Here is a 22879-nt window from a genome sequence, read left to right as displayed (position 1 = left end):
TGTGTGAGTGGCCTGTGTGAGTGTGGTATGTGTCTGTGTGAGTACCCGTGTGTGTGTGTGTGAGCGTGGTGTGTGTGTGAGTGGCCTGTGTATGTGTGGTGTGTCTGCGTGTGTGGCCTCTGTGTATCTGTGTGTGTGAGTGGCCTCTGTGTATGTGTGTGTGTGTGTGAGTGGGATGTGTGTGTGTGAGTGGCCTGTGAGTGTGTGTGTGGGGCCTCTGTGTGTGTGTGGCCTCTGTGTGTGTGTCCGTGTGGGGTGTGTGTATGTGTGTGCTGGCTGCACCCCCTCCCCCACTCCCAGGTGCCAGGGGTCCCCAGCCCCATCACTCAGGTGCACCCTGGGAAGCTCCACCATCTCCCACACGTGCTCACTGGCCTGAACGCCTGCTGGAGGTGTGACTGGGCATGGTGTGGCTGTCTGCCTGCCTGGCCTGGACTCCCGGGTCACCCTGGGCCAGCACTCAGCCGCTCTGCACTGAAGGGAGGGATGCCCCTGCCCACCTCACCAGGGGCACAGCCATCTCGAGAGCTGCCAGCCTTCCGGCCAGCGCGCAACCCCAGGCTATTTGAGGGATAAATTATGAATTTTAATTGTTGCAGCATCTTGGTGTTTAACGGCTTCTATATATAGGCTCTGCCCTCCAGGAGTGGCGGCCTTGGTGGAGAGGAGTGGGAGCCAGGCCGGGCCCACAGGAGCCCATTCTGGGTGAGCAAAAGGCCGAGGCCCGGGCTCTGGCCAGTGCACCCTGCCCTGCTGTGTGACCTCGGGGGAGTCCTGGACCACGCTGTGCCCTTCCTGCCCCTGGCACAAGTTGCCCATGCTGGGCCCCCCTAAGCGGACAGTACCCCCACTCGGATGGGAGCTGTCCCAGAGGTGAGGAGAGGCAGGCAAGTGCCTATTTGTGGTGACATGAGGGGGCCCAAGGACAACCCAGTCCTATACCCTATATCCCCCTTTTCATGTCTTGAGATGCCAGCCCAGGCTCTTGGGGACAGGAAGGTGTCCCTCATGGCCCCCAGCGCCATCCCCTGCCCAGGCCAGTGGCCCCTTGGAACACGCTTGCCTCATCCCCAGTCGTCCTCTCACACCTTCCTGGGGCTCCCGGGGTACCCCTCTCTGCAGCCCCAGCCCTCAGGGCCTCTCTACTTGGGAATGGCTCAGGCCTGGGCACCAGCCAGCCCCCACCTGGGACAGCCAGAGGCCTTGTGCTGGGGGTGGGGGTGTCACAGCCTCACAGACCGCAGGCTGGCAGCTAGGGGCTGAGACGTGTGGATTTGGGGTTAGCCAGAGAGCTAGACAGAATGGCGATGAGAATGATTATTGGTAAAACCATCAGGGGTGGCCTTTGGCGTGCCAGGCATGGTTTCAGGCACTTCACATACAAACACTCACTGAGTCCCGCACTGCCCCATTAAGTGCTGCCACGGTCCCAGTTTTGCAGATGGAAAACACAGAAGCATAAAGGTGCTCTATAACGGGCTCAGGTCGCGTTCACGGTTTGAGCCCCAGCGCGGTGGCTCCGGAGCCCGGGCTCTTCATCACTCCCCTATGGCGCCTTTTTTAAAAAAAGCTAATACTGACATAGCACTGGCTATGCACCAGGCACGAAGCTGTTTGGGCTCCATAACCACCCTAAGAGGTTGGTATGATCCCCATTTCACGAATCAGAGAACTGAGGTGCCGAGAGGTGATGCACCTCGCCCAAAGTCCCACAGTGATGAGTGGTGGAGCTGGGCATGGGCCTGAGGCAGGCAGACCCCGGGCGGTCCTGCCCCCTCCTCTACTGCCTCCTCGGACTCAGGTGCAAGGGCCTGCTGAGCTGTGTGATCTTGGGCAAGTGACTTTACCTCCAGGGACCACAAATTCCTCACTGGGAAGCCGGATGGCAGGCTTCACACCTCCGTCACTGCTGGGGCGGAGAGTGCAGGGAGAGGGAAGGGAATGGAAGAGACGTTTCTACGCAGCACGTGTACTAAGTGCTTTGCTGAATGACCCCACCAACCCTCACCATGTTACACACCCGCTTCACTGCCCTGAGCCGTTGGTTCCCCCGCCCGAAGTCCTGCCCTTGTCTGGCTCCAAAGGCATAACGCCCTTCGAGACCCTCACACAGATGAAGAAACAGGCCCAGGAGCATCAGGGCCTTGCCCAAGGCCCCACAGCATCTCCGGGCTAGGGCCTGGGAAGGGCTCCAGCTTCCCAACCACCGCCACCTTCTCTCCCCCACACCATGCAAGGGTCACATGGCCACCCCGTGGCGGGGCTGAGTCGGACAGGTGAGTTTGGGTGATTCTGCCTCGAAAGGGGAAAAGATTGAAAAATAACCCTCTAAAACATCACAAACCAAGGTCCAATCAGTTCTGTGTAACACAGACAGGCAGACTGCAAAAAAAAAAAAAACAAAAAAACACTTGCCTCCCTCCCAGCCCTGGTGGTTCAAATCCCTCTCTGCTCAAATGAATCCTGGCCGTGCCATTGCTGGAGTCCATTTTACCAACCTGGTAAACTGAGCCCAGTACCCAGGAGGTGATGGAGCCTCTAGCCAGGCACATACAGGAGGTGTGTCCTGTTCAGGCACAACGATGCCACCACCAAGCTGCCTGTTCATAAGAAGCCCAGGCTTGGGGGAGAACGGGCACCCCTGCGGATCTCTAGGGAGCGTTTCAAGGCAGAGGCTGCAAAGGTCCGCTGCAGGCCTGGAGAGCGGAGCCAATACCCATGGTGAGCTCCCAGGGGAGGCCGTTCAGCCCGTGTGGGGAACCCGATGGGACATTAGAGGGACATTGGATTAGATGGCTCAGGACAGAAGAGCTGCCTGAGGAGTAAGTGAGCAGCCCTTCATGGGAGACATGCCAGCTGAGGCCATGGAGCAAGGCGACTGCAGGAAGCCTCCTCTGCTGGGAGCTACACCTCAGTAGCCCCTCTCAGCTCTGAGATGCCCCTGTGTTGCACCTAAGTAAAGGGACTTGAGATGGCCAGCTCCCCCTGCCAACACCGCCTGCATCTGCAGCCCTGCACTGGGCCAGGTAGAAGAAGCAGGCTGGCCAGGCTCCTACCCCCTCCCAGAGCCGAGAGCAGGTTCTCCGCAGAAGGAAGCAGAGGAGGTGGCAGAGAGAGATTAATTCCCCGAAATGGGAAAAAATAGAAAAACACACATACCACACACCCTAATAACATGTAATAAGAGGTTGGAGACGAGGAACAATGCCCTGGTAATGTCACCCTGGCGGCAATCAATTTGGGTGTCACATGAAATAGGCATAATTATTCCGCCAGCCCCGGTGCTCGTCTTTAACCAGTTCCAGGGGCCCAGGCCCAGGCGGGAAAGGCAGTGTGGAATCAATCGGTGGTGCACCAGGCTGGCAGAGGGAGCTGCTCCAAATTAGCCTGCCAGCACACGGCTTCTTAGCCCCTCTGGGCCAGCAGGAGTCTGGAGGGCCTCGCGGGTGGGGGCCCTGCAAGGCCCCAGAGTCATCTTGCTCAGCCACCCCTCATTCGATCCATGAGCAAGAGCCATCAGAGAGGACTCCCCAAGGAAGTGAGAACGGAGGAGGAGCAAGCACATATTTGCCTCATCCAGTGTCCATTCCCTGGGTCACCAGACTCTTATTAAGTGCTTGCCAGGGCCAGGTGCACAGGGGGGCTGTGCAGGAGGTGGGGGATCCTAAATAATGAAACGCAGGCTCCCTCCACCTCCTAAGCTAGGACCACGCCTTCCCATCCTGGGGTGAACACAAAGCCCCTGGGGTTCCTGGAATTTGCTGTTGTTTGTTTGCACTAAACGTGCAGCGACTGAAGCCCTTCTTGCTCCTCCTTCATCCCACTTGCTTATGGAGTCCTCCCTGCTTGCTCGTATCCATCCCAGACTTCAAGGAGGGTAGGGCAGCATCCCCACAACGGGGGGAACAGGTGCTGATGGGATGACTGCTTAGTGAGCACCAGCACACACTGGCTGCTGCCCATCTCAACCCCCATTTCATACGCCAGAAACCCCGAATTCCAGAAATGCAAATCAAGGCCACCATGAAATACCACCCTACATTCATTCAATCAGTAAAAGTCAAGGTCCCTGACAATATCGAGTGTTGATCAGGATGGGTGCAATGGGAACACTCATCTCCTGCTGGGGGGACGACGAGCTGGTCTAACCAATTTGGAAAACACTTTGGCAAATATCCTAGTAAGGCTGAATGCAAAGATGCGCTACAGGCCAGCAATTCCACTCCTAGCTGCGTGCCCCAAAGACACTGCACGTTGTCTCAGAGATGGGATGAGAAGGTTCTTGGAAGCATTGTTTGTAAGAGCAAAACATGGAAATGACCTAAACATCCATTGGTAAGGAGAATGTAAAATAACACTTTGATGATCACATGGCAGAACATTATACATCAGTGAAAATGAGCTGCATCTACTATTATTTGCAACAACATGGATGAAGCTTAAATGTGTTGAAGAAAAAAGCAAATTCCAGAGGACTGCATGTGGTTCGTGCTCTTTTTATAAAGTTCAAAAATAATTAAAACCGAACTACTTATATATTTTTAAATGTATAATTTTAAAGAGGCAAGAGATTGTTAAATACATAATTTACGGTAGTCATTGAAAAAGAGGCAAAAGGAAGGGGTGTACGGGGCACAGGGGAAAAGGTACATCATTACTGAGTGCCGTGTTTGGGTGGAGTAGGACCACAGTGTTCATTACAGTATTATTACTGCTACTGTGATTATTAATACTAAATGCCTCCATTCATTAATAGGCTAGGCCTGAGTCAGTGAGTAAGAGACCCAGGCCAGAGGCCAGGAAGAACACGTTCTCTACTCTGAACCCCAGACTTGCAAGCTGGGGATTCAGAGCAAGTCACTCCACCTCGCTGGCTCTGCTTTCCCAGGTATAAAATCAAACCTCTGCACCTACCACCTACAAGGATAAGATCATGAGCGTATCGCTGATGTAAACTATGAGTAGCTAGCACTTAGTAAGGGTACCTAGCACTTCCTAACATTACCAGGCACTGTTCTAAATGTTTTGCTTATGTTAGCACACCTAATTGTCACGTCTTCCCTTGAGGTGGGTGCTATTGTTACCCTCACTTTATAGATAAGAGACAGGCCCAGAGAGATTAAGTAACCTGCCCAAAGTCACAGAGCTGGGCAGTGGCGGAGTTGAGACTTGAGTCCAGGGTCTACACTGGCTCCAGGATCTACACTCTTAACAACTTCACTATGAAATAACATTGAAGAAACGGAACACACACAAGTAGATTGTTGTCGGCACAGCTCTACTGAGCCCACAGTACCCAGGGATATTCGTTCGTTCGTTCGTTCATTCATTCATTCATTCATTCCACAACTAAACAAAGAGCAGCATCAAGAATGCTTCACATGTATTGCGAAATGAACTTGCCTTCTCATACCCTTTCTTCAAAGAAACTTCCCCGATTCTGGAGTCCCCTGCTTTCTGTGTCTCTGCAAAGTCTGCTACTTCCCTAGGACTCAGCCAGTCTCCCCATCTTCCTAAAGCATCTCTAACAACCTCGACCTCCAGGGAGAAATCCACCCTTCTCTGAGTGTCCATGTGGGCTACTGAGTACCCAGTTAGTCTCTTTCCAACTGCTGTCTGAAGCGCCTTTGACATCACCTAGCTCTGCGCATTCATGCACAGGTATTCCTTGTGGCTAGCCAAGAGTTACTCCCTGGTACCTCCAAGGGTCTGTCCCATCCCAGGGGCCACGGATGAGGGCCACGGAAGGGTATTAGGATTGTCCGGGGTGTTCACGGCAGACCACGCTTAGCCCAGAGCTGAGCAGGCAGCTTGGCTAGGATGTGCAGAACAAATGCATACGTGAATGGGCTGCTACCATATTCCGCGCAAACAAGTGTGGCTCTATGCTGCGAGTTCCTATAGAAGAGGGCTGAGTGACTTGAAGCAGTCACAGAGGCTTCCTGGAGGAGGGGGTCAGGAGAAGGAGAGGAGAGGGCCTCTTGTGAGGGGGTGCAGGGTTAAGCCAGGTGAGGATGGGGGGATACGTGGAGGAACCGGAGGAAGCAGAACAGAAAGCCGTCAGAGGCTAACCCCGGGGGCTGGGAGGCCACTTCCACAGAGTGCCACACGCAGGACAGCGAGCCCAAGACACTCTGGCTGGCAAACTAAGGCCCTGAGTCTGAGACCACCACACCTACTGCCTCCCCTCCCTGGCCCTTCCCTGGCTCCACTTCCTCCACCCTCCACCCGACACGTGACACGCGGCCTCATGCTTCTGTGGGACCCTGCACGAATGCCTGCGCTGCCTCACCTCCCAAAAGAAACACACCCAACCCCAACAGTGCTCCCCCAGATACCTGCTTCCGCAGGCGCCTGGGGAGCAGCAGCACACAGGAGCCATCACTGGCACCAGGGACCCCGACCGGCTCCATGCAGAGCCACCACCCACCTCCACACGAGGTTGCTTTTTGTGGGGTGGGGTGGGGGAGGTATCCCTCTGGGAGTCTGGGTTTTAGAAAGCAATACCCAGTATAGGAAAAACGGATGGCCAGAGGACGGAGGATGAAGATACACCCAGATGAAAGAGGACTGGGGTAGAGTAAGTACTCTCTCCACTCCCTCCCAGTCACACATGGCCCCTCAGCCCGCAGGCCATGGGAACTTGGCTTCGAGCACATGCCCATCCCCCTAAAAGCTGGTTCCCACTCTAACTCCAGACCCTGGGGAAGACTGCAGCTTTAACCAAGCCCTCCCCAGGGGCTCACACTTAAATTGGCAGAGGGGGGCAGGGGCCAGTCCCCACCTTAGTCCCCGCCTTCACGAAGCCCCTTCCAGGAGGAGCAGCTGGGTGCTGCTGGGAGCCTGGATCTGAGTCTGTGCCCTCTTTCAGCACGGTTCCAAGGAGGTCTTGGTCTCTCCGTGTCACCCTGTACCCTCCCTCCCACCTCAGGCCACGGGTAGAAAGCAGGAAGGGCAGGCATGCTGTCCCAGTAGACCTGCTGCTAGTGCCTTCCTGGAGGTGTGAGGATTTCGAGCTCCTTCCTGGCTTACACAAGGACAAAGGGTCTGGGAGCAGCTGGCCGTCTTCTCCTCACTGACACTCTGCGCTGGATCTGGGGACTCCCCAGGCTCTCTGCCGCCTAGGTGCCCCGGCTCATTGCTCCCTGGGAATGGGAGGTGCTGGTGCTGAAATCGCTGGCAGAATGACCAGCAGAGTTGAGCCCAGAGTCGCCGGCCAGGCTGGGCTATGCGCCCTCTGGCTGCCCAAGCCAAGCAGAGGACTGAGGGAGGGCTGGGGGAGCAGGAAGGGGCTGTCCAGATGCCACAGCCCCCACTGGCTCAGGGCCTCCTGCACTCCCACCCCCCCACCCCCGGGACAGAGCTGTTCCCATCCTCCCAGGCTCCCCTTCTCCCCCACCCCAACCCCAAGGCCTCTGAGAACAAAGAGGAGGTGTCGGCACAGCTGGGCTGGACCAGGCTGGGCTGCGACCCTAGCAGGAACCGGGAGGGGGCTGCCCACTGGCCTGGCCCCACCCCTCCTCCTCAAAGTGGGATCCGCCGGGAGGGACACATCTCCTGGCATGCCTTGAGAGCAGAGAGCCCACAGCCCACCCTGAAAAGGGCGTGAGGGGGAGCAGGAGGCTCCCTCCTCACCTCCCTCTTCTCAGCTGGTTCCCACCTCCCACCCGCTCTGCCTTAGAATGAAAAGTGGGGCAGGAGGAGGTGAGAGCCCGCGCTGAAGGCAGACAAAGGGGAGGCCCCTAAAGGGTTCCTGGTTCTCCTGGTCCCCAACTTCCTCTCCTCCATTCTCCCTACTCCCCATCTCCTTTTCACAGGGCAGGAGCTGGAAAGCGGCGATGCTTGTGTGTCGGGGGAGCTGCCATCCAGGCTGCAGCTTGTGGAGAAACCCAGTCCCTGACCTGTGTCCACCAGCTAGGGAGTGTCTGGCGCTGGTGGGAGCACCTGGGGTCCACGAAGGGAGGTACCCACCCAGGGCTGAGCAGGGGACTTACCCTCTAGAGGGACCAATGCTCAGAACGGGAGGGGGGACAGGAAGGGAAGAGCAGTACTGAGACACCCGTGGAGGGCCCCTCCCCAGCTCCAGGCTCTCAGCTTACAAACCCGGAATTTGTTAGGGTTGGAGGGAGGGGTGTGGGAAAGGAAGAATTTTCATTTCTGAGGCTGGAGGGGAAATCAGGCCTGTGACCCCCAAAGGAGGTCTGGGTGGCACCGGGGTGCCCTGCAACCCCAGGAGGGCGCAACCAGGGCCGACGGCAGTCCCCAGGGGCGCTTGCCGCGGGGCTGCCTGTTTGGGGTTTGGCCGCGGCCGCCAGGCTCACCTGCATCTCGGGCGCGCCTTCGGTCCGCTCGGCTCGGTCACCAATCGCATGTCTCTCCCGCCGGCCCGGCCCGGCCCCAGCCCCTGCCCAGCCCCCTCCTCCGTCTCCTCCTCCTCCTCTGACACCTCCGCCCGGCAGTCCGTGCGCCCTCGCGGGGCTGGCCGTCTGTCCGCCCCGCGCGGGCGGGAGCCTAGCCGGGGCCGGGGCCGGGGCTCGGGAGTGGGGAGGTGGGAGGCCGCGGCCCGGCGTGCGGAGGGGCAGGCGCACTCAGGACGCGCGACGCGGGATCGGCGAGCCTGGTTCTGCGCCCCGGGCCGGCCCGGAGCCGCCGCCGCCGCCTCTGCCGCTGGGGCCGGGGTCGAGGCCGGGGGCGCTCCGCCGCGGGGCCGGGGCCGGCGGGCAGCGGCCGCGCATGCTGCTCGGCGCCCCGCGTCGGGAGAGGGGCCGGAGCGGCGCGGGTGGGGACTCCGCGCCCTCCGGGGCCGGGACCGGGACCCACCGCCGCCGCCGCCTGCGCTGTCGCCCGCCGCCCGCTCCGGCTCCCGCGCCGGCTCCCGCTCGGGCTCCGCGCTCTGCAGCGGCGCGGGGAGGGAGCGCCAGGAGCGAGCCGCGGAGGGAGGAGGGACCGAGGGAGGAGGGAGCGTGCGAGCGGCGGGAGCCGGGCGGGGGAGGAGAAGGCGCGGCCGCAAAACCTGGTTGGGGGGGGCTCGTCTCCTTTCAGCGGAGGGGGCGGAGAGCGAGGGGCGCCCCAGCCGCTGCCCTGCACGCAGGAGGCGCAGCGAAACCAGTGGGGGGGCGCAGGCGAGGGGCCGGCAGCCGGGCGCTCCAGCTCCGCACACGGCCGCGCCCCTCCGGGTCCGGGGCTCCGGGCGAGTCCCGGGCCAGCCGGTCCCGGGGTGTCCGGAGTGCGGTCCTCCCTGGTGTGTGCGCGCACACCGTTGTATGTGACTTTGTGTGGCCACATACGTGTGCATGTGAGCGCGCGAGTATGTTTACACGTGTAAACTGGGCTGTGGACGAACACACACCGGAGGATAGACAGGGCCCCCCACCCGAACAGGGTTGTTTGGAGGACGGCAGGGGGAGGCTGACCGGGAGCCCCCCGCCTGGCCCCGTCCCCTCCTCTCGGAAAGTCCGCGAGCCTGGAACACCCGCATCCTGGCAGCGGGAGGGCGAGGCAGGTAGAACGGGAAGGTCCAGGGGACGGCGAGGAAGCGGCGCTGGCCCGGCGGCTCTACCCAGGAGCGGGGTCCCGCGTACCTCCCCACGGCGGGGGTCCCCGCCCAGCCTGGCTTCCTGCCCAGCAGGGGGCGGCCGGCCTCTCTGGCCCGCGCCGTCCGGAGGCGCTGCACCCAGCGGCCAGCAGAGGGCAGCGCGGAGCCGCCGCCTGGGCTTGACTGTTCCCCATCCTCCTCCGGAACGGTCCCGGGGGCCCTCGGCCCCACAACTTCGGATGGGCCCAACGAATGGGACCTCTCCTCGGAGATCCAGATCCTCCTTGACCCGCAGCTACAGAGACTAGGCCAGCAGGGATGTCTCGGCAAAGCCTGTCGAGTAGGTCACCACCCTCAGGACCTCACCTTCTCCCTGTACCTCCTTGAAGCCAGACGCCCTTTAACACCAAGCCAGTTTTATCAGAATAACCATCCACGCTGACAGCACCCGGCACAGCCATCCCTTCACTGCTGCGAACACCCCGTTAGCACGTGAATGCTGATACCTTGAGTCCACAGGGGCAACTGAGGCAACTGGGGAGGAGGGGATCTAGCCCAAAGCCTCACCGATTCTGGGGCAGACCCTGGAATCCCACTTCCAGTGCCACCCCTCTCCCAGGGAGCCTGCCCGATATCACTGCAGAGATGCCTGGCAGCCACGGAGGGACCTCTCCCCACACCCAGCAGCACCTTGCTTCTCCGCTGTCCAGCCTCACACACAGCCCAAAGGCTTGCACAGACCTTCCGTTCCAGCTGCGCCATTTCTGGGCACTTCTCAGCCTCTCTGGCGCACCGTTGCTCTGGACAGTCCCGCCTGGAGCACTTTCTCCTGTCTCCTGTGTCTATGCCCATCCTCATCTTAGGCCTAGCTAGAGCCCCCTCCGAGCAGGTGTCCGTGCTATGCTCTGCTGTGAACTCTACGTTCACGCTCCAGCAACACTGGGGGGGGGGGGGGGCGGCACTATTGTCTCCTGTGACAGAGGGAGAAAAGCCCAGGTCCAGAGAGGTTCCAGGCCCTGCCCATGGTCACACAGCCCCCAAAGGCAAGGAAAGGGAATTGAACTCGCCTTCTAGGGCTGAGTGGACCAGCAGGGGGCAGGCTCCGCAGAGGGACTTACAGGTGGGAGGGGAGGCGGGGAGGCGAGCACAGGGGTCCCCTCGCTCACAGAGCCCAGCGCAGGCGGCTCCCGGCCCCTCAACTCTCCGCTGCCTGGACCCCTCCCCAGACTCCCCAGCCCCCCACCCCGGCTGTTTGCGAGCGCCCCGTGCTCCCGCCCTCCCGCGCCGCCTCCTCCCACCAGCCCGACAGGAATAGACGTTCGCTGGCTCCTGCGTAAAGGCTCCGCCAGGCACCCGGCGGGCGCGCAGACCCGCTGGGGGGCGGGGGCGGGGGCGAGGGCTATTCCTGGTGCGGTGACTGACGCAGGCAAGGCGCGGCCACCACATCTCTCCGCCCCCGACTCACCTGCTCCCTGCCTCAGTGATCTCGGCGGAGAAATGGGGGTGAGCCCACTGCTTCTACTTCCCAACCCCCAGGTGCCACCTGAGGAAGCCGGGGTCCTGGGGTGGGGTACTCTGGCTCCACAATGATCCCTCCGCGCCTCGGGGGCAGCAGGGATGGCCACAGAGCTGTGTCTGGAAGGAAGGGCCCCTGGGCCTCCGTTCTCCGCTGTCAATGGCATCCGAGTCATTTTTGAGGGCCTAGCTTGGGCCTCGTGAGAGTATGGGCCCCTGACCTTGTCACCCAGAGACTTCAGGAAAGGAGGGTGTGTCACTGGGTTCCCACCCAGTCAGATACCTCTGCATGAGCTGTGGAGGAGGATACCTCTCTCCTCTCCTGTGGGGTGTGGTGGTCCCCAGCAGAGCCCTCTCAGAGGTCCCAGGGCCATGGAGAATGTGACACATCGGCATGGCCCAGTCCGAGTCTTCTCTGGCACAACCAGGGGACCATGTCGAGGAGCTCCAGCTGAAGAATGTCCCCTGCACCCCAGGCCTTCGTGCTCACGGGACCACCCTCATGGCGTGCTTCAAACAGCCCTCGTGGTTTCTGCCTGTGCTTGAAAACCTAACCAAGACCCATTTCTTCTATTCCTGCCTACTTGACCCAGACTGAAATGACCTTAGAGGCAGGGCCCTCATCTTTTCCCTCTGACCTCAGACTAGGAGCTCCCCAGAGCAGGTCTGAGACTGCGTGTCTCACAGGTGGGCACACAGCAGACCCTGGCTGCAGGTTGAGAACTCAGCAAGTCCCAATACAGCAGGAGCCAGCAGCTGGAACAAGCCAGCCTGAGTGCTCACAGCAAAGTGGCAAAGTGGGGATGGGTTTGCCAGGGAACACAGGAGGAGGGGATAAGACCCTCCAACATATACTCAGCCCTTACTGTAAACCAGACTCAGCTACACTTCACAGCTTCGTCTCTCTGCAAGATTGGCATCGCTGTCCCTACTGTACAGATAAAAAGACTGAGGCTCTGGGAGGGCTGGTGACTCTCTCAGGTTCACTCTGTGCATACCAGTTAGCTGGGCTTTGAAGCTCTGTGTATATCTGATGTCAGAGCCCTAGTCCTGCTCTCCTCTCACTCTGAGAGGCTGAGGAGGCAGGAGGCGGAGCTGGGGCAAGGGCCAAGCGTCCCCTGGGCACAGAAAGGAGAGGGTGGCACACCAGGCCTGCCTGCATGCCTGCTCTATGCTGGTCCTATCCACCGGCATCCCAGCAGCTCCCAGGGTTTTACGATGATGATTATTTCTGAAGGCACTTGAAATTAATGACGGCTCTAAAATGGCTGGGACAGCGGAGTCATTGCTGAGACCTCTAATTAGCAAGAAAAACGGAGACCAGGAGCCTGGGAGGCGAGTGGTGGTTGGGCAGGCAGCACTGGGTGTCGGGTAGGGCTGGGGGAGTGAGGTGGAGCTGGGTGCTCCGGGGGGCCCTGGGTTCTACTTTATGTCACAAGCTAACTTGTTAACTTGCTGTGTGACCTTGAGGGGGTCATAGCCCCTCCCTAGGCCAAAGTTTTCCTGGCGATTCAATGAGGGGTTGCCCTGAGGGGTGTCTAAGCTCAGGGCTCGTTGGATGACCCTGAGTCCCTGAAAGGCTGAAGCATGGAAGCTGGGGGCTGTGCAGCCTCTGGAAGCCATCACAGAGACCCCAGGCCCCCACTCGGCTCTCACAGCCCTCCATGCTGGGGTTGCTGGGGCCGTGGTATAATGAAGTACTAGGCTGGAGTGAATTGGATCAAGAAGTGGCAGAAAATCCATAGGTCAGGCCCTGCACCGGTGCATTGTGGAGGCCAGCCAGGGATGGAGGCCCCTGAGGGGCTAGAGGGACAGTCCCTTCCTGGAGGGGGTCCTGGAGATGTGGTATAAAGCCTTCCAGCCCCCTCCTGACCCCCTTCTCAAGAGTCAGGGGGGACCTGGGGACACCAGCTTCCCATGTAAGCATATCACAAAGGGTCGGGCCTGGGTATCTTAAAGGAAGGTCCCTCCTCCAGTGCACCCCAAGTCTGGATCCTCCACATCCTGCATGGGGTAGCCAACATGGGGAAGGCACAGGGGCTCACCTGGAGGGGGCCTCTCCCCACAGAGGCCGGCCCAAGTTGGTGTGGAGACACGCCGGTTCCCAGGGAGCATCCATGATGGGTGCAGGCGGAGGCCAAGACGCAAAAGCAAGGGTGGGAGGCGACCTTAACTGGGGCATCCTCTTCCCTGGCACTTACTTCATGGTTGTCTTGTCATCGACAGCCTTCTCAGCTCCTCAAATCCTTTCCCCTTCCAATTCAGGTCCCTGTGTGTCCCCCTCCTTCCAAAAACCTGCTCTGAGAACCTCATCTTCCCCTCAGGCGGGGCTGTGTGTTCCTGGGGACCTTCCTGAGTCTCAGTTTCCTCCTCTGTAAGATAATGTCAGTTTCACAGGGTGGAGTGAGGGTCACATGACTTAATGTGTGGCTCGTATCTACCTGATGCTGATGCAGTAGGAGCCTGATAAACACAAGTATTTTTAGGTGAAGGCTCATACTGACTGTCATGGTCACTGGCTGTCTCCCGAGCCCTCCTCTGTAAAGTCGTGGCTCTATCCCAAGGTTCTTTGCAGCATGGCCACTTGGAGACACGTGGACCACATTCTCCGTCCCCTGAGAATGAGGAACACCCTGAGGCCATGAATTGATCTTGTGTCTCCTCCAGTTTCCACAGCCAGCCCACAGCCCTGATTCCAGAGGGTCTGATGTGTGCAAATGACTCCTGCGTGAAGTCTCTTAATCAGGAAGGACCAATGGATACCCCTAGAGAAGAGGGCCAGGGCACAGGGGCAGGGGCACTCTTGAATCCGCGTTTCTTACTCCCTCTCACCTTGGGGCATTGGGCACCATGCCTCCATGGAAATGTTTCAGCGCCAGTGACATGTCACTTGTCTAGAAGCAACGTAGTCAGCAGCATCCCCTACTGGGAATCTCACTGGGAATCAGGGGAGGCTCAGAGGCTCTTGGAGGACTCAAGGCAGAAGCCTTGGCAGAGAAGTGAGGTCTGGGCCTGGCCCCCACTCAGCGCTGCCACAGCCATTCTGTGCTGGGTGGCCTGGCCGCTGTGTCTACAGTGGCTGAGAAGCAAGAAACTGATCTGGGGCCAGTCAGTGAAGGGGACCCCGGCACTCCCCTGTGAAGTCCCTCCAGAAAAACACCCAGTATTCCTGACCTTGAGCTACTGTGGGATGCAGTTAGCTGTTCTTAAGAAGTCAAGGAAGTGTGCACTCCATTAAAAAAAAATAAATTAGGAGCAAAAACAACAACAAAAAAATAGGAAATGTAGTAGAGAGAGTGCTCCCTGGCTCCATGGGAACCTGGGCTCTGCGCTTGGCAGACAGGCTCCTCCTGAGAGCCTGGCTCGGCTGTCCCCATGGATCATGTCGGGGAAATTTGAGCTAATGTGTGCAAACAAGCAGCACTATTAGCAAATCCATTCATTAAGTGCTTGCCTTAAGTTCTATTGTGCAAGAGACTTGTTTATTAACTTAAGTCTGAACCTGTTATTAAGTCAAAGGCAGCATGGTGGCTGAAAGGTGCCCAGCATCAGGGCCAGGCAGTCTTGGGTTCCAATTCTGATGCTGTCCTGACTCCTGTGTGACCCTGGGCAAGTCACTTTACCTCTCTGAGCCTCAGTTGCCCAGGGATAGGCAGCCCCTGAGGGGACTCCCCGTGGTCCCTACCTTCCTATTGCTCTGCTTGTGGAATCCTCTCCTCCCCTTGAGTATGGGCTGGATCAATGGACCCACTTTTAATGAAGAGAATATGGCAGAAGCTAATGTCACTTGTGAGATTAGATTGCAAAACAACTGCGGCTTCCATCTTGGGTACCTGTTCTCGTTTCCTTGCTTTTCGCTGTGAGGAGGGACAGTTGCCATGTTACGAGAGGCCCACATGGAAAGGAACCGATGTCTCTAGTCAGCCCCCCATGAGGCCCCGAGACCTTCCAACTGCCACTCGAGTGAGCTTGGAAGCAGCTCTTCTCCGAGCTGAGCCTTGAGGTGACTGAAGCTCCAGATGGTGCCTAGATTGGAGCCTTGTGAGAGGTAGAGGTACCCAGCTAAGCCTCACCTGGATTCCCGACTGGTGGAAACGGGGAGGTCATAAATATTTGCTGTTTTAAGCTAGGTTTCGGAGTGATTGTTATGCAGCAGTAGATAACTAAACACGTGCTCCATCTGTAAAATGGTATAGTAACTCCTTTCTCCCAGTGAGGCAAGGGCATTGAAATAAGGCAGGCGAAGTGTCTGCTCTTGGGGGGCGGGCAACTTGTGGTTACCCAGTCAAGGCAAAAAGATGCACACTCTGCGACCCAGCGTTCCTGAGGCATGAGCACAAGAAGGCACGCGAGGGAGGCACGTGGCGGGATTGTTTGCTACAGTGAAAAACAGGAAATGCTCTAAATGCCCGTCATGGCAAAGGAATAGACAGAACGCGGTACATTCACGCAGTGAGATACTATGCAGCAATGAACACGGTGCGCTGGAGTTCCCTGCATCAGCAGGGGTGATTTCATAAACATAATGCGGAGGGAAAACGAACGCGTGGACGAGGCACACCACTTCTATCAACTTTACAAACAAGCCCCAAACCCTATCAACTGAAAATGGATGTCTACAAATAGAGGAAAAGTATAAAAACATGCAGGACAGCGATCAACAGCAATTCCAGGGGACTGCCACCTCTAGGGTGAGAGAAGGGGAGGTGGCAGAGTCAGGCCTATCCCAATCTCCACGCTTTGAACCCCACACCAAGAGCAGCGCAGTGGTTCTAAGTGTTACCCACTCACTCAGCAGCTCACTCAATCCTCTCAGCAATGCTATGGGCTCCCTTCTGTTATTACCCTTCTTACAGAGCGAGAAACTGAGGCACACAGAATCCAGGGAGATATTCCTGGGCTTTGCAGTCTAGTGGGAAGCCAGGGCCTGGTTCCTCACTCTGTCATGAAGTTGGAGGAGTCCACATTATCTCCCTGGCTGGGGCTTGGGAGATACTCACCCCTTGCCCTTGATAGGTGTGGCTTGACAGACTGGCAACGTCTTGATTTATCAATCTGCAAAATTTGCAGAGACCCTGTGAGCCAAGCCTGGTACCAGCTGCATGGCAGGGGAGACTGCAACCAGGAAGTGTGGACAAGAGAAGGTGCGAATAAGGCAATTCGATCCAATGTGATTCGGTGTGGTTCCGTTTCACATGGGCTCGATTCACAGGCAATGGTGAGGTCGAGGATATTGCTTGAGCGCCTATGGCATGCGAGGTCACATCCTAGGTGCTTGTGCGGATGATCCCATGTAAGTCTCAATCACACCCTGTCAAGTAGGGACTGGTATTATTCTCATTGAATAGTGAGCAGTGAGGAAACAGAGGTAACTTCCCCAGATCACACTGACCGCTGAGATTGTCAGGATGTGCCCTCCCTCCATTCTGACCTGTCCTCTGTTTGGTTTTGGGGACACAGATGGAGGAAGCAGGCCTTGGTGTCCACTGAGGGATCTCAGCCCAGACCCGGAGAATCTGGAGGAGTCTGGGGGAGGTGGAGCAAATGGGATAGGCTTCCTGGAAGAGGAGGGTGAAGGCAAATGCTTCCGTGGGCTCACTGTGGTGAGACAGGTGGAGGCATTCATCCATTCGTTTCTTCATTCATTCATTCATTCATCAAATGCCAAACATTTGCCACAGTTTTCTCTGGGCCCCAAAGCCCATGGTGTGGCAGGCAAGAGTCAACCTGGTGTGGTGCAGGCTGAGGTGGGAGAAGATGGGGTTGGGCTGCATAGACACAGCAGGCAGGACAGACATCGCGGAGGAAGTGATGGCTGAGCTGAAATCAAAGGGTGAGTCGGGATCAGTCAGGCACACAGGAGGTGGAGGCTGGTGTTCCAGGCAGAACAGCAGGTGCAAAGGCTGGGCCCTGGGGTAGAGGGAGAGACAGCCAGCCCCGAGGAAGGCCCCTGCTGGCCAAGGAGGTGGCAGCTCAGCTGAGAGGGGTTTGTGGGGCTGAGGCTGCCACCACCTCTTGCCCAGGTCGGGTGGCTGCCTGCCTTCTTCTCCAGCCAGTGGGTCCCCACGCCATCTCCGTCCTGTTGGGCAGGCTGGGTCCCTCTCCAGAGAGATTAAGAGCAGGGGAGTTTGAACCATAACGGTGCATGTAATTATGTGCAGAAATGAAGGAGGGGAGGGCTCCTTAATAATTGATGGTGGGAGAGAGTAAATATCGGCAGAGGCACCCGGCTGCATCGCCCCAGCCCGTCTGGCTGGGACCCAGGGCAGCCACTTGGCCGCTAATATGCCTATAAATTATGGAAGTTATAAAGAAGAAAGCAGGTGTCATGTCGCACCCATAAACAGCTTGTTAGCTAAGACTAACGGAGGGGCCTCTTGGCACTGCCTGGGACCGCCCCCCCCCGCACCCTCCCTGATTACAGCAGGAGACAGATGAGGGGTGGGCGTGGTGGGAGGCTGAGAGCCTGGCTGGCCCCACACCCATCTCCCAGCATCTTGACCCACTGTGGAGTCAAATGGTCCTGGGAGACAGAGGAGGCCCAGAGGCACAGAGAGCCAGAAACTGGGCCGTGACTGTCCCAGCACTACGGCGTCAGACCGCAGCTGGACAAAGCTGCGACAGAGGATGTCAGAGGTCCCGCCAGTCTGACAGGCAGAGGCCAGCTGGGATGCTGGGAAGAACTAGACCCCGGGGCCGGACACTCAGGGTGCACACCCCAGGCAGAGTGGTCCTGGGAAGTCACCTGCCCCCTTGGAGCCACTTTCCATTCGTGCCGCCTGGGGATACTCATGCCTATCTCGGAGGGTTGTGGGAAGGGTTCTGATAAGAACAGACACTACACTTGATCTTAGCCAAAAGGCCGAGAAGCGACTGTGGAAAGGGCTGTAAGAGCGTATGCGTGTGACATTTCTTGCGCACAGTAGGCCCGCATGAATGGGGTGATCTCCACCTCCCCCTTCCACCCCATCTCAGGGGCACCTAATTAGATCAGGCCTAATGAGGCTTCCCTCTGCCTGGCTGTTTCCGCTCCATTAAGACCTGAGCCCAGGACAGCAGTGGGAGGGAGACAGCTGTGGAGGGGAAGGTGTCCAGTGCCAGGGCTTGGTTCGTCCTAGGCACGGGGAACACCCACCCCCAGGAGTGGAGGAGGGAAACAGAGGCAGGGCCCTGGAGTCAGAGCTGCCAACAGGGAGAGGCCCAAGGTGTGGGGAGAGGGAGGAAGGAGGAGAGAAAGAACAGCTGGGAAGGCTGGCGTTTTGGCTGCTCAATGTGAAGAGCTTAGAAGCCCACTCTCTCTCAGGCTGGGGGTCTGCAGTCTCTGCCATGCTCCTTTCCAGGACATGGAGCCAGCCACCCTCATTTGGGCACTTACGTGCCCATGGAGTGCTCAGCTCTGCCAAGGGCCACACGAAGGCAAGGACAGTCTGGACCTAGGGAAGGTGCCCCTTTCCCCAGCCTGGCCCTAGGAAGCCCTTCCTAGCCCCCATAACCTGCTCCATGCCACACGAGGAGCAAGGCTGGGACCGTCACTTGGGCCTGGGCAGCAGGCAGGCTCCTCTCCCGGTCCTGAAATCCCTCAGCGGGGGGATTTCTGCAAGGGGTTTCCTTCTCCGAGAGGAAAAGAGGGAATCCCAAAAATTCTCATCAAATATGCTTTGAGCCTGTTCTCCCAGGGGTCCTCTCTGTACCCCTTATCTCACTTGTGCAGCCTTGGTCTATCCCACCGAGGCCTCTTTTGCAGATGCACAGAGAGGCGCCTTAGCTGCCCAAGGCAGCACAGCAAGTGAGCAAGGAAGTGGGTGGAGCCTGGGCCTGCTGCCTTTCCCCACACCGCTGGACTCCGCCCTGGGAGGAGGCGGAGACTCACACTCGGCGCACCCTCTGACAGCTGCTGTGGTGTGGTGGTGTGGCGTTCCCAGGAGCTCTCCTCCTGCGCAAGAAGTCCCCGCGCCCTGGACACCTGCCTGTCTGTCACTCGCTTATTAGGGTGGGGGCAGCCAGGGTGGCCTGGTCAGAAAGGGGATGGAGATGTCTTTCAGGCCCCCTGGATGGTTCTGGGAGCAGGACGGCTGTGTGGGCTCAACCAGGCAGGAGAGCAGGGCTGTCTGCGAGGTCAGGGGAGACCCGGGCCCTGGGGCAGGACTGGGGGCAGACGCAAACCTCAGGGTAGGGAGGTCCACAGTAGGAAGGGCCCCCTCCCCTCCCAGTCAAGGTCAGACCTTGACAAGGGCTGCTGGGACATCAGCAATGGTCTGGTCACATGGAGGGCAGAGAGGGATGTCGGGGTTGGATGGTGGGAGGGAAGGCTGGGAGCCTGAGGCTTTCGGAGCTTCCGCAGGGGCCCTTCTGGCTCCAGGGCCTGCAGCCCCTTCCCTGCCATTCTTAGGCATGCCATCCCTTTGGTTATGGGCAAAGTGTCTGACAAACTCCCTCATCACATGCGGGAGTGGCCACATGAAGGCGGTCACCCCAGCACCATGATTCGGGGCTTACCCCGTAGAGATCGGCAGCCACAGCCCTGGCGCAGGGGCAGCAAGCCCCAGGGAAAACTTCCTTCCCCAGAGTCTGATGCCGTCTGCAGGGACAACGCTTTTCATCCCCTCCCCATCCCCCTCCAGCATGGGATGGGGCAGGGGGAGACGGCAGTAAATGGGGAAATCGGGGTGCAATGGCTCAAGAACCTCCTGGAATGTGGACTCTGGGCAGAGCACTCGGCAAGTCCCTCCCCTCTCCGCCCTCATTCCTGAATGTGGCACCTGCTCCACAGAGTGGTGAGGACGCTCCGGGAGAAGCCATCAGAGCCGCGGGGCAGGGCCCGGCACTCACGAGCCCTCCAGGGGACAGCCCTTGTGACCGTGAGTCTAGCTGGGGCGGCTGCATCTGCTTTTCGAGTGTAGCTGTTTTGGGGGAGTTGAGGAGGTATACGTAGCTGTGTTGTGTTGTAGATCTGTGTGGCATGTGTCATGTTAAATCTGTGGGGTGTCACTGTCGTGTGTGTTGGGTAGGTGTCTCAAGCAGGACTTTTCTGCAGCTCCTTCATCAGTCCACAGGCAAAACACCCGGGCCCCCATTCAGGGCTTCCCAGCTGTGCGGGAAGAGCCGCAGCGGTGCCTGGTCTGCACCCTCTCTTGAGCCTTCCTCTGCCCAGGCTGTTCTGGAAGCACAACCCCCTCAACATCGCTGCCCTGAGCCTGCAGGGGAGGTGGCTAGGAGTACCCTGGTTTCAGGGGTCCCCAGACAGGCTTGAGCATCTACCTGCTGCTTCTGAGCCCACCACCTGCCTGCAGTATTTCTATCACCTGGGAAATACGGATGGCATTGGTGGAGGCACTGGCGACACCAGGAGAGCAAGAGAGAACCCAGGACGTGGACCCGGGGTATGACCAGAAATGCGCCCCAGAGCAGGGCTGAGCCCGGGCCGGCCTCTCACTGGCCACCTCGGAAGCTGAGGGACACAGCGCTGGCTAGCTCCCTCAGTCCCTCCAGCAAATGCAGAGGCGGCAGCTGTGCCCATTTCACAGATGAGAAAATTGAGGCTAAGAGAGGTGAGGTAAGTTGCGCTAATGGACCCAGGACCAGCAGCCAGGCCTAGCCCTGGTGGCAAGCGGTTTGCAGTTGGAGGGAGACCCCTGGGTGGGCTCTCCTCCATGTGATAAACGATGTGGCTCAGGCCTGCAGCCCCAGGTGGAGAGATCTAGAAGGCCCCAGATGATGGGAGGGCTCCCTACACTCTCCAATCCAAACATGGGCATTTACACCCAGACACAGAGTGTTCACACCACCTGCTGGGGCGTGAAAACCAGCCATAAATACCTGCACGGTGGCGGTGGCTCATCAGGAGTGGGGAGAGAGGCCTGGAGCGCTCTCAGGAAGCTCCCGGTGACTCACGGGCCGTGGACCCCTCTCCACTCTTCCAGACACCCCACCTCCCAAACATACACACTCGGAGCGGGCGGTGCAGGGAGCAGTGCTCACACCCCCACACCAGGGGCTGAGGGCACCGGGAGGAAGGAGCCCTGGCCAGCCAGCTTGCCGGGACGCCACACATCACAGCCCAAGACGCCGGGGCAGGAGCCCCAGGGCACACAGTGGGGCGGATGGGACAGGGTGGACGCACGGCCCTGAGGCCCACGCCTTAGCACTGTCTTCTCCCAGAGCTACCCAGGCCGCTCAGCAGACCAGTGCCCGGCTCTCTTTCTACGCTTAAACTTGGCAGCGGACTTCTCACATTTACTTAGCGTGCCGAAGGTAGGGGGGAGGGTGGGCGTGCACGGCTCATGGCTAAAGATAAATGCCAGCTAATGCCTGAAGTGTGGAAAGCATCGTGAACAAATTCGGGGCGACTGTGTTCATCCTCCCATCCCTAAGCCAGTGGGTCTCTGACCGGTGAGTGCAGGGCTGCTGCGTCCGTGGGCCTTGGTCCCACACCTGCCTGCATTCTGCATCCCGCACACGTCTTCCCGGGCCCCCCCGAGGGCTGGCTCCAGACCCGCTCTAGAGGGGCTGGCGGCCTTTCCTGAAGCCAGCGGTGTGCACTGGGAGCTGAAGTGTAAACAGGAGCAAAGCTCAAGGCCTTGCTGGTAATTCTCCCTTTGTGGTGGACATTAGCCAGCCTTACTCAGGCATGAAGGGGACAGCCCCGGGCTATAAGATCCCAAGCACCCCTTAGACACTTCCACTGCCCGGGGGTGCAGGTGGCCTCAGTGTGGCTGCCAGCCCAGGACGAGTCCCGTGAATAAGCAAGTGCATGAGCAGGCCTCGGTTTCTCCATCTGCAAAGCAGGGATGGTGTCTGCCTCATTTAGGGGCTGGGGAGCAGGGGAGGTAAAGGGTGGCTGAAGGGGCTTCGTTCGGCATGAGTCAGGTGGCGTATGGTGGAGCAGACACCCAGCTGCCAAGGGTCAGATACAGCCACACCCCTGCCCCACCTTCTGGGCCCAGTAAAGTAGTAAAATAGTCAGGAAAGGCAGTGATGGTCCCTGCCTGTGTCTAGCTGCACGTCAAGGAAATGTGCCCGGTCTGGGCACGTGACCTGTAAGGGACTCCACCCCGCCCTGCCACACAGCAGCGGGCGGGGACCTGGGCCCACATGGAGGTACCTGCCCAGGCTGGATATGGCACCCACACTGCACCCTCTGGCTTCATCCCACAGGAGTCCTGCCACCCAGCACCCCTCTGCCATGGTGACCCAGACGGCTGGGAGCAGGGAAGGCGAGAGGAGCGAGGAGACTCTGCTACGCCTGGTAGGTTCTTCCCTCCTCTCTGTACCCCAAATCCAGGTTCCAAGTCTGTAAGTGGGTGGGGCACACACAGGCAGGAGGCTGGGGTTCCCCACTTCGGGGAGGGACAGACCAGGGGCGGGCCAGCCTCTCTCCTGAGGCAGATGCGGCAGAGCACAAACCCACCTTGTCCTCTGCCAGGGTCTGCCCCGATGACTGTCCATCTCCATCCCCACAACCTGGGGCTTCTCTGTCCCCAGGAGCACCCAGGAAGGGATAGGAGCTTTGATACTCAGAAGTGACTGGGCAGGACTAGCTGACATCCACGGAGGGTGAGCTCTTCTAAACTGGGCCCAGAAAGGAGGCAGACCCTCACCACAGAGCCTGGGAAATGGTCACCACGTCTGATATCTACGCCTTTCCCCTGGGTCGGCAGACACTTACTCATGTCATTCTCTCAGCGGCCCTATTAGAAAGGTTCTGTGAGTAACCCCACTTACAGGGGAGGACACAGGGGCATGGGGAGGCTAAGGAGCTCGCCCAAGGTCACGGTGAGGTGGGCGGCAGAGCTAGGACGGGCGCCCGGCGTTCTGTAGCTGAAGAGTATG

The 22879-nt window shown here is 58.8% G+C and overlaps 1 protein-coding gene and 1 pseudogene across 8 annotated transcripts in view; both read right to left on the bottom strand.

Annotated features, from left to right (window-relative positions):
• LINGO1 (leucine rich repeat and Ig domain containing 1) overlaps positions 1 to 22879 on the bottom strand; it is a 206601-nt gene that overhangs the window by 11692 nt on the left and 172030 nt on the right. Inside the window, exon 1 of one of the 8 annotated variants that reach the window (XM_032267300.1) lies at positions 10277 to 10349. The exons of 5 other annotated variants lie outside the window; for them this stretch is intronic. In XM_032267300.1, coding sequence (XP_032123191.1) covers positions 10277 to 10297 — 21 coding nt within the window. In that variant the 5' untranslated portion in view covers positions 10298 to 10349. Of the gene's footprint in view, positions 1 to 2498; positions 2774 to 8321; positions 8926 to 10276; positions 10350 to 22879 lie in introns of those variants that run through there. 2 more of the 8 variants (XM_032267303.1, XM_032267302.1) reach the window with 2 other exon arrangements.
• On the bottom strand, positions 17776 to 17924 carry LOC116542438 (annotated as a pseudogene).

Source organism: Sapajus apella, unplaced genomic scaffold (genome assembly GCF_009761245.1).
Source record: "Sapajus apella isolate SASKATOON/1434 unplaced genomic scaffold, GSC_monkey_1.0 scaffold168, whole genome shotgun sequence".
In the NCBI taxonomy this organism is placed as follows: Eukaryota; Metazoa; Chordata; class Mammalia; order Primates; family Cebidae; genus Sapajus; species Sapajus apella.
The sequence above is the reverse complement of the archived record's forward strand: the minus strand, read 5'-3'. Positions and strand labels throughout refer to the sequence as shown.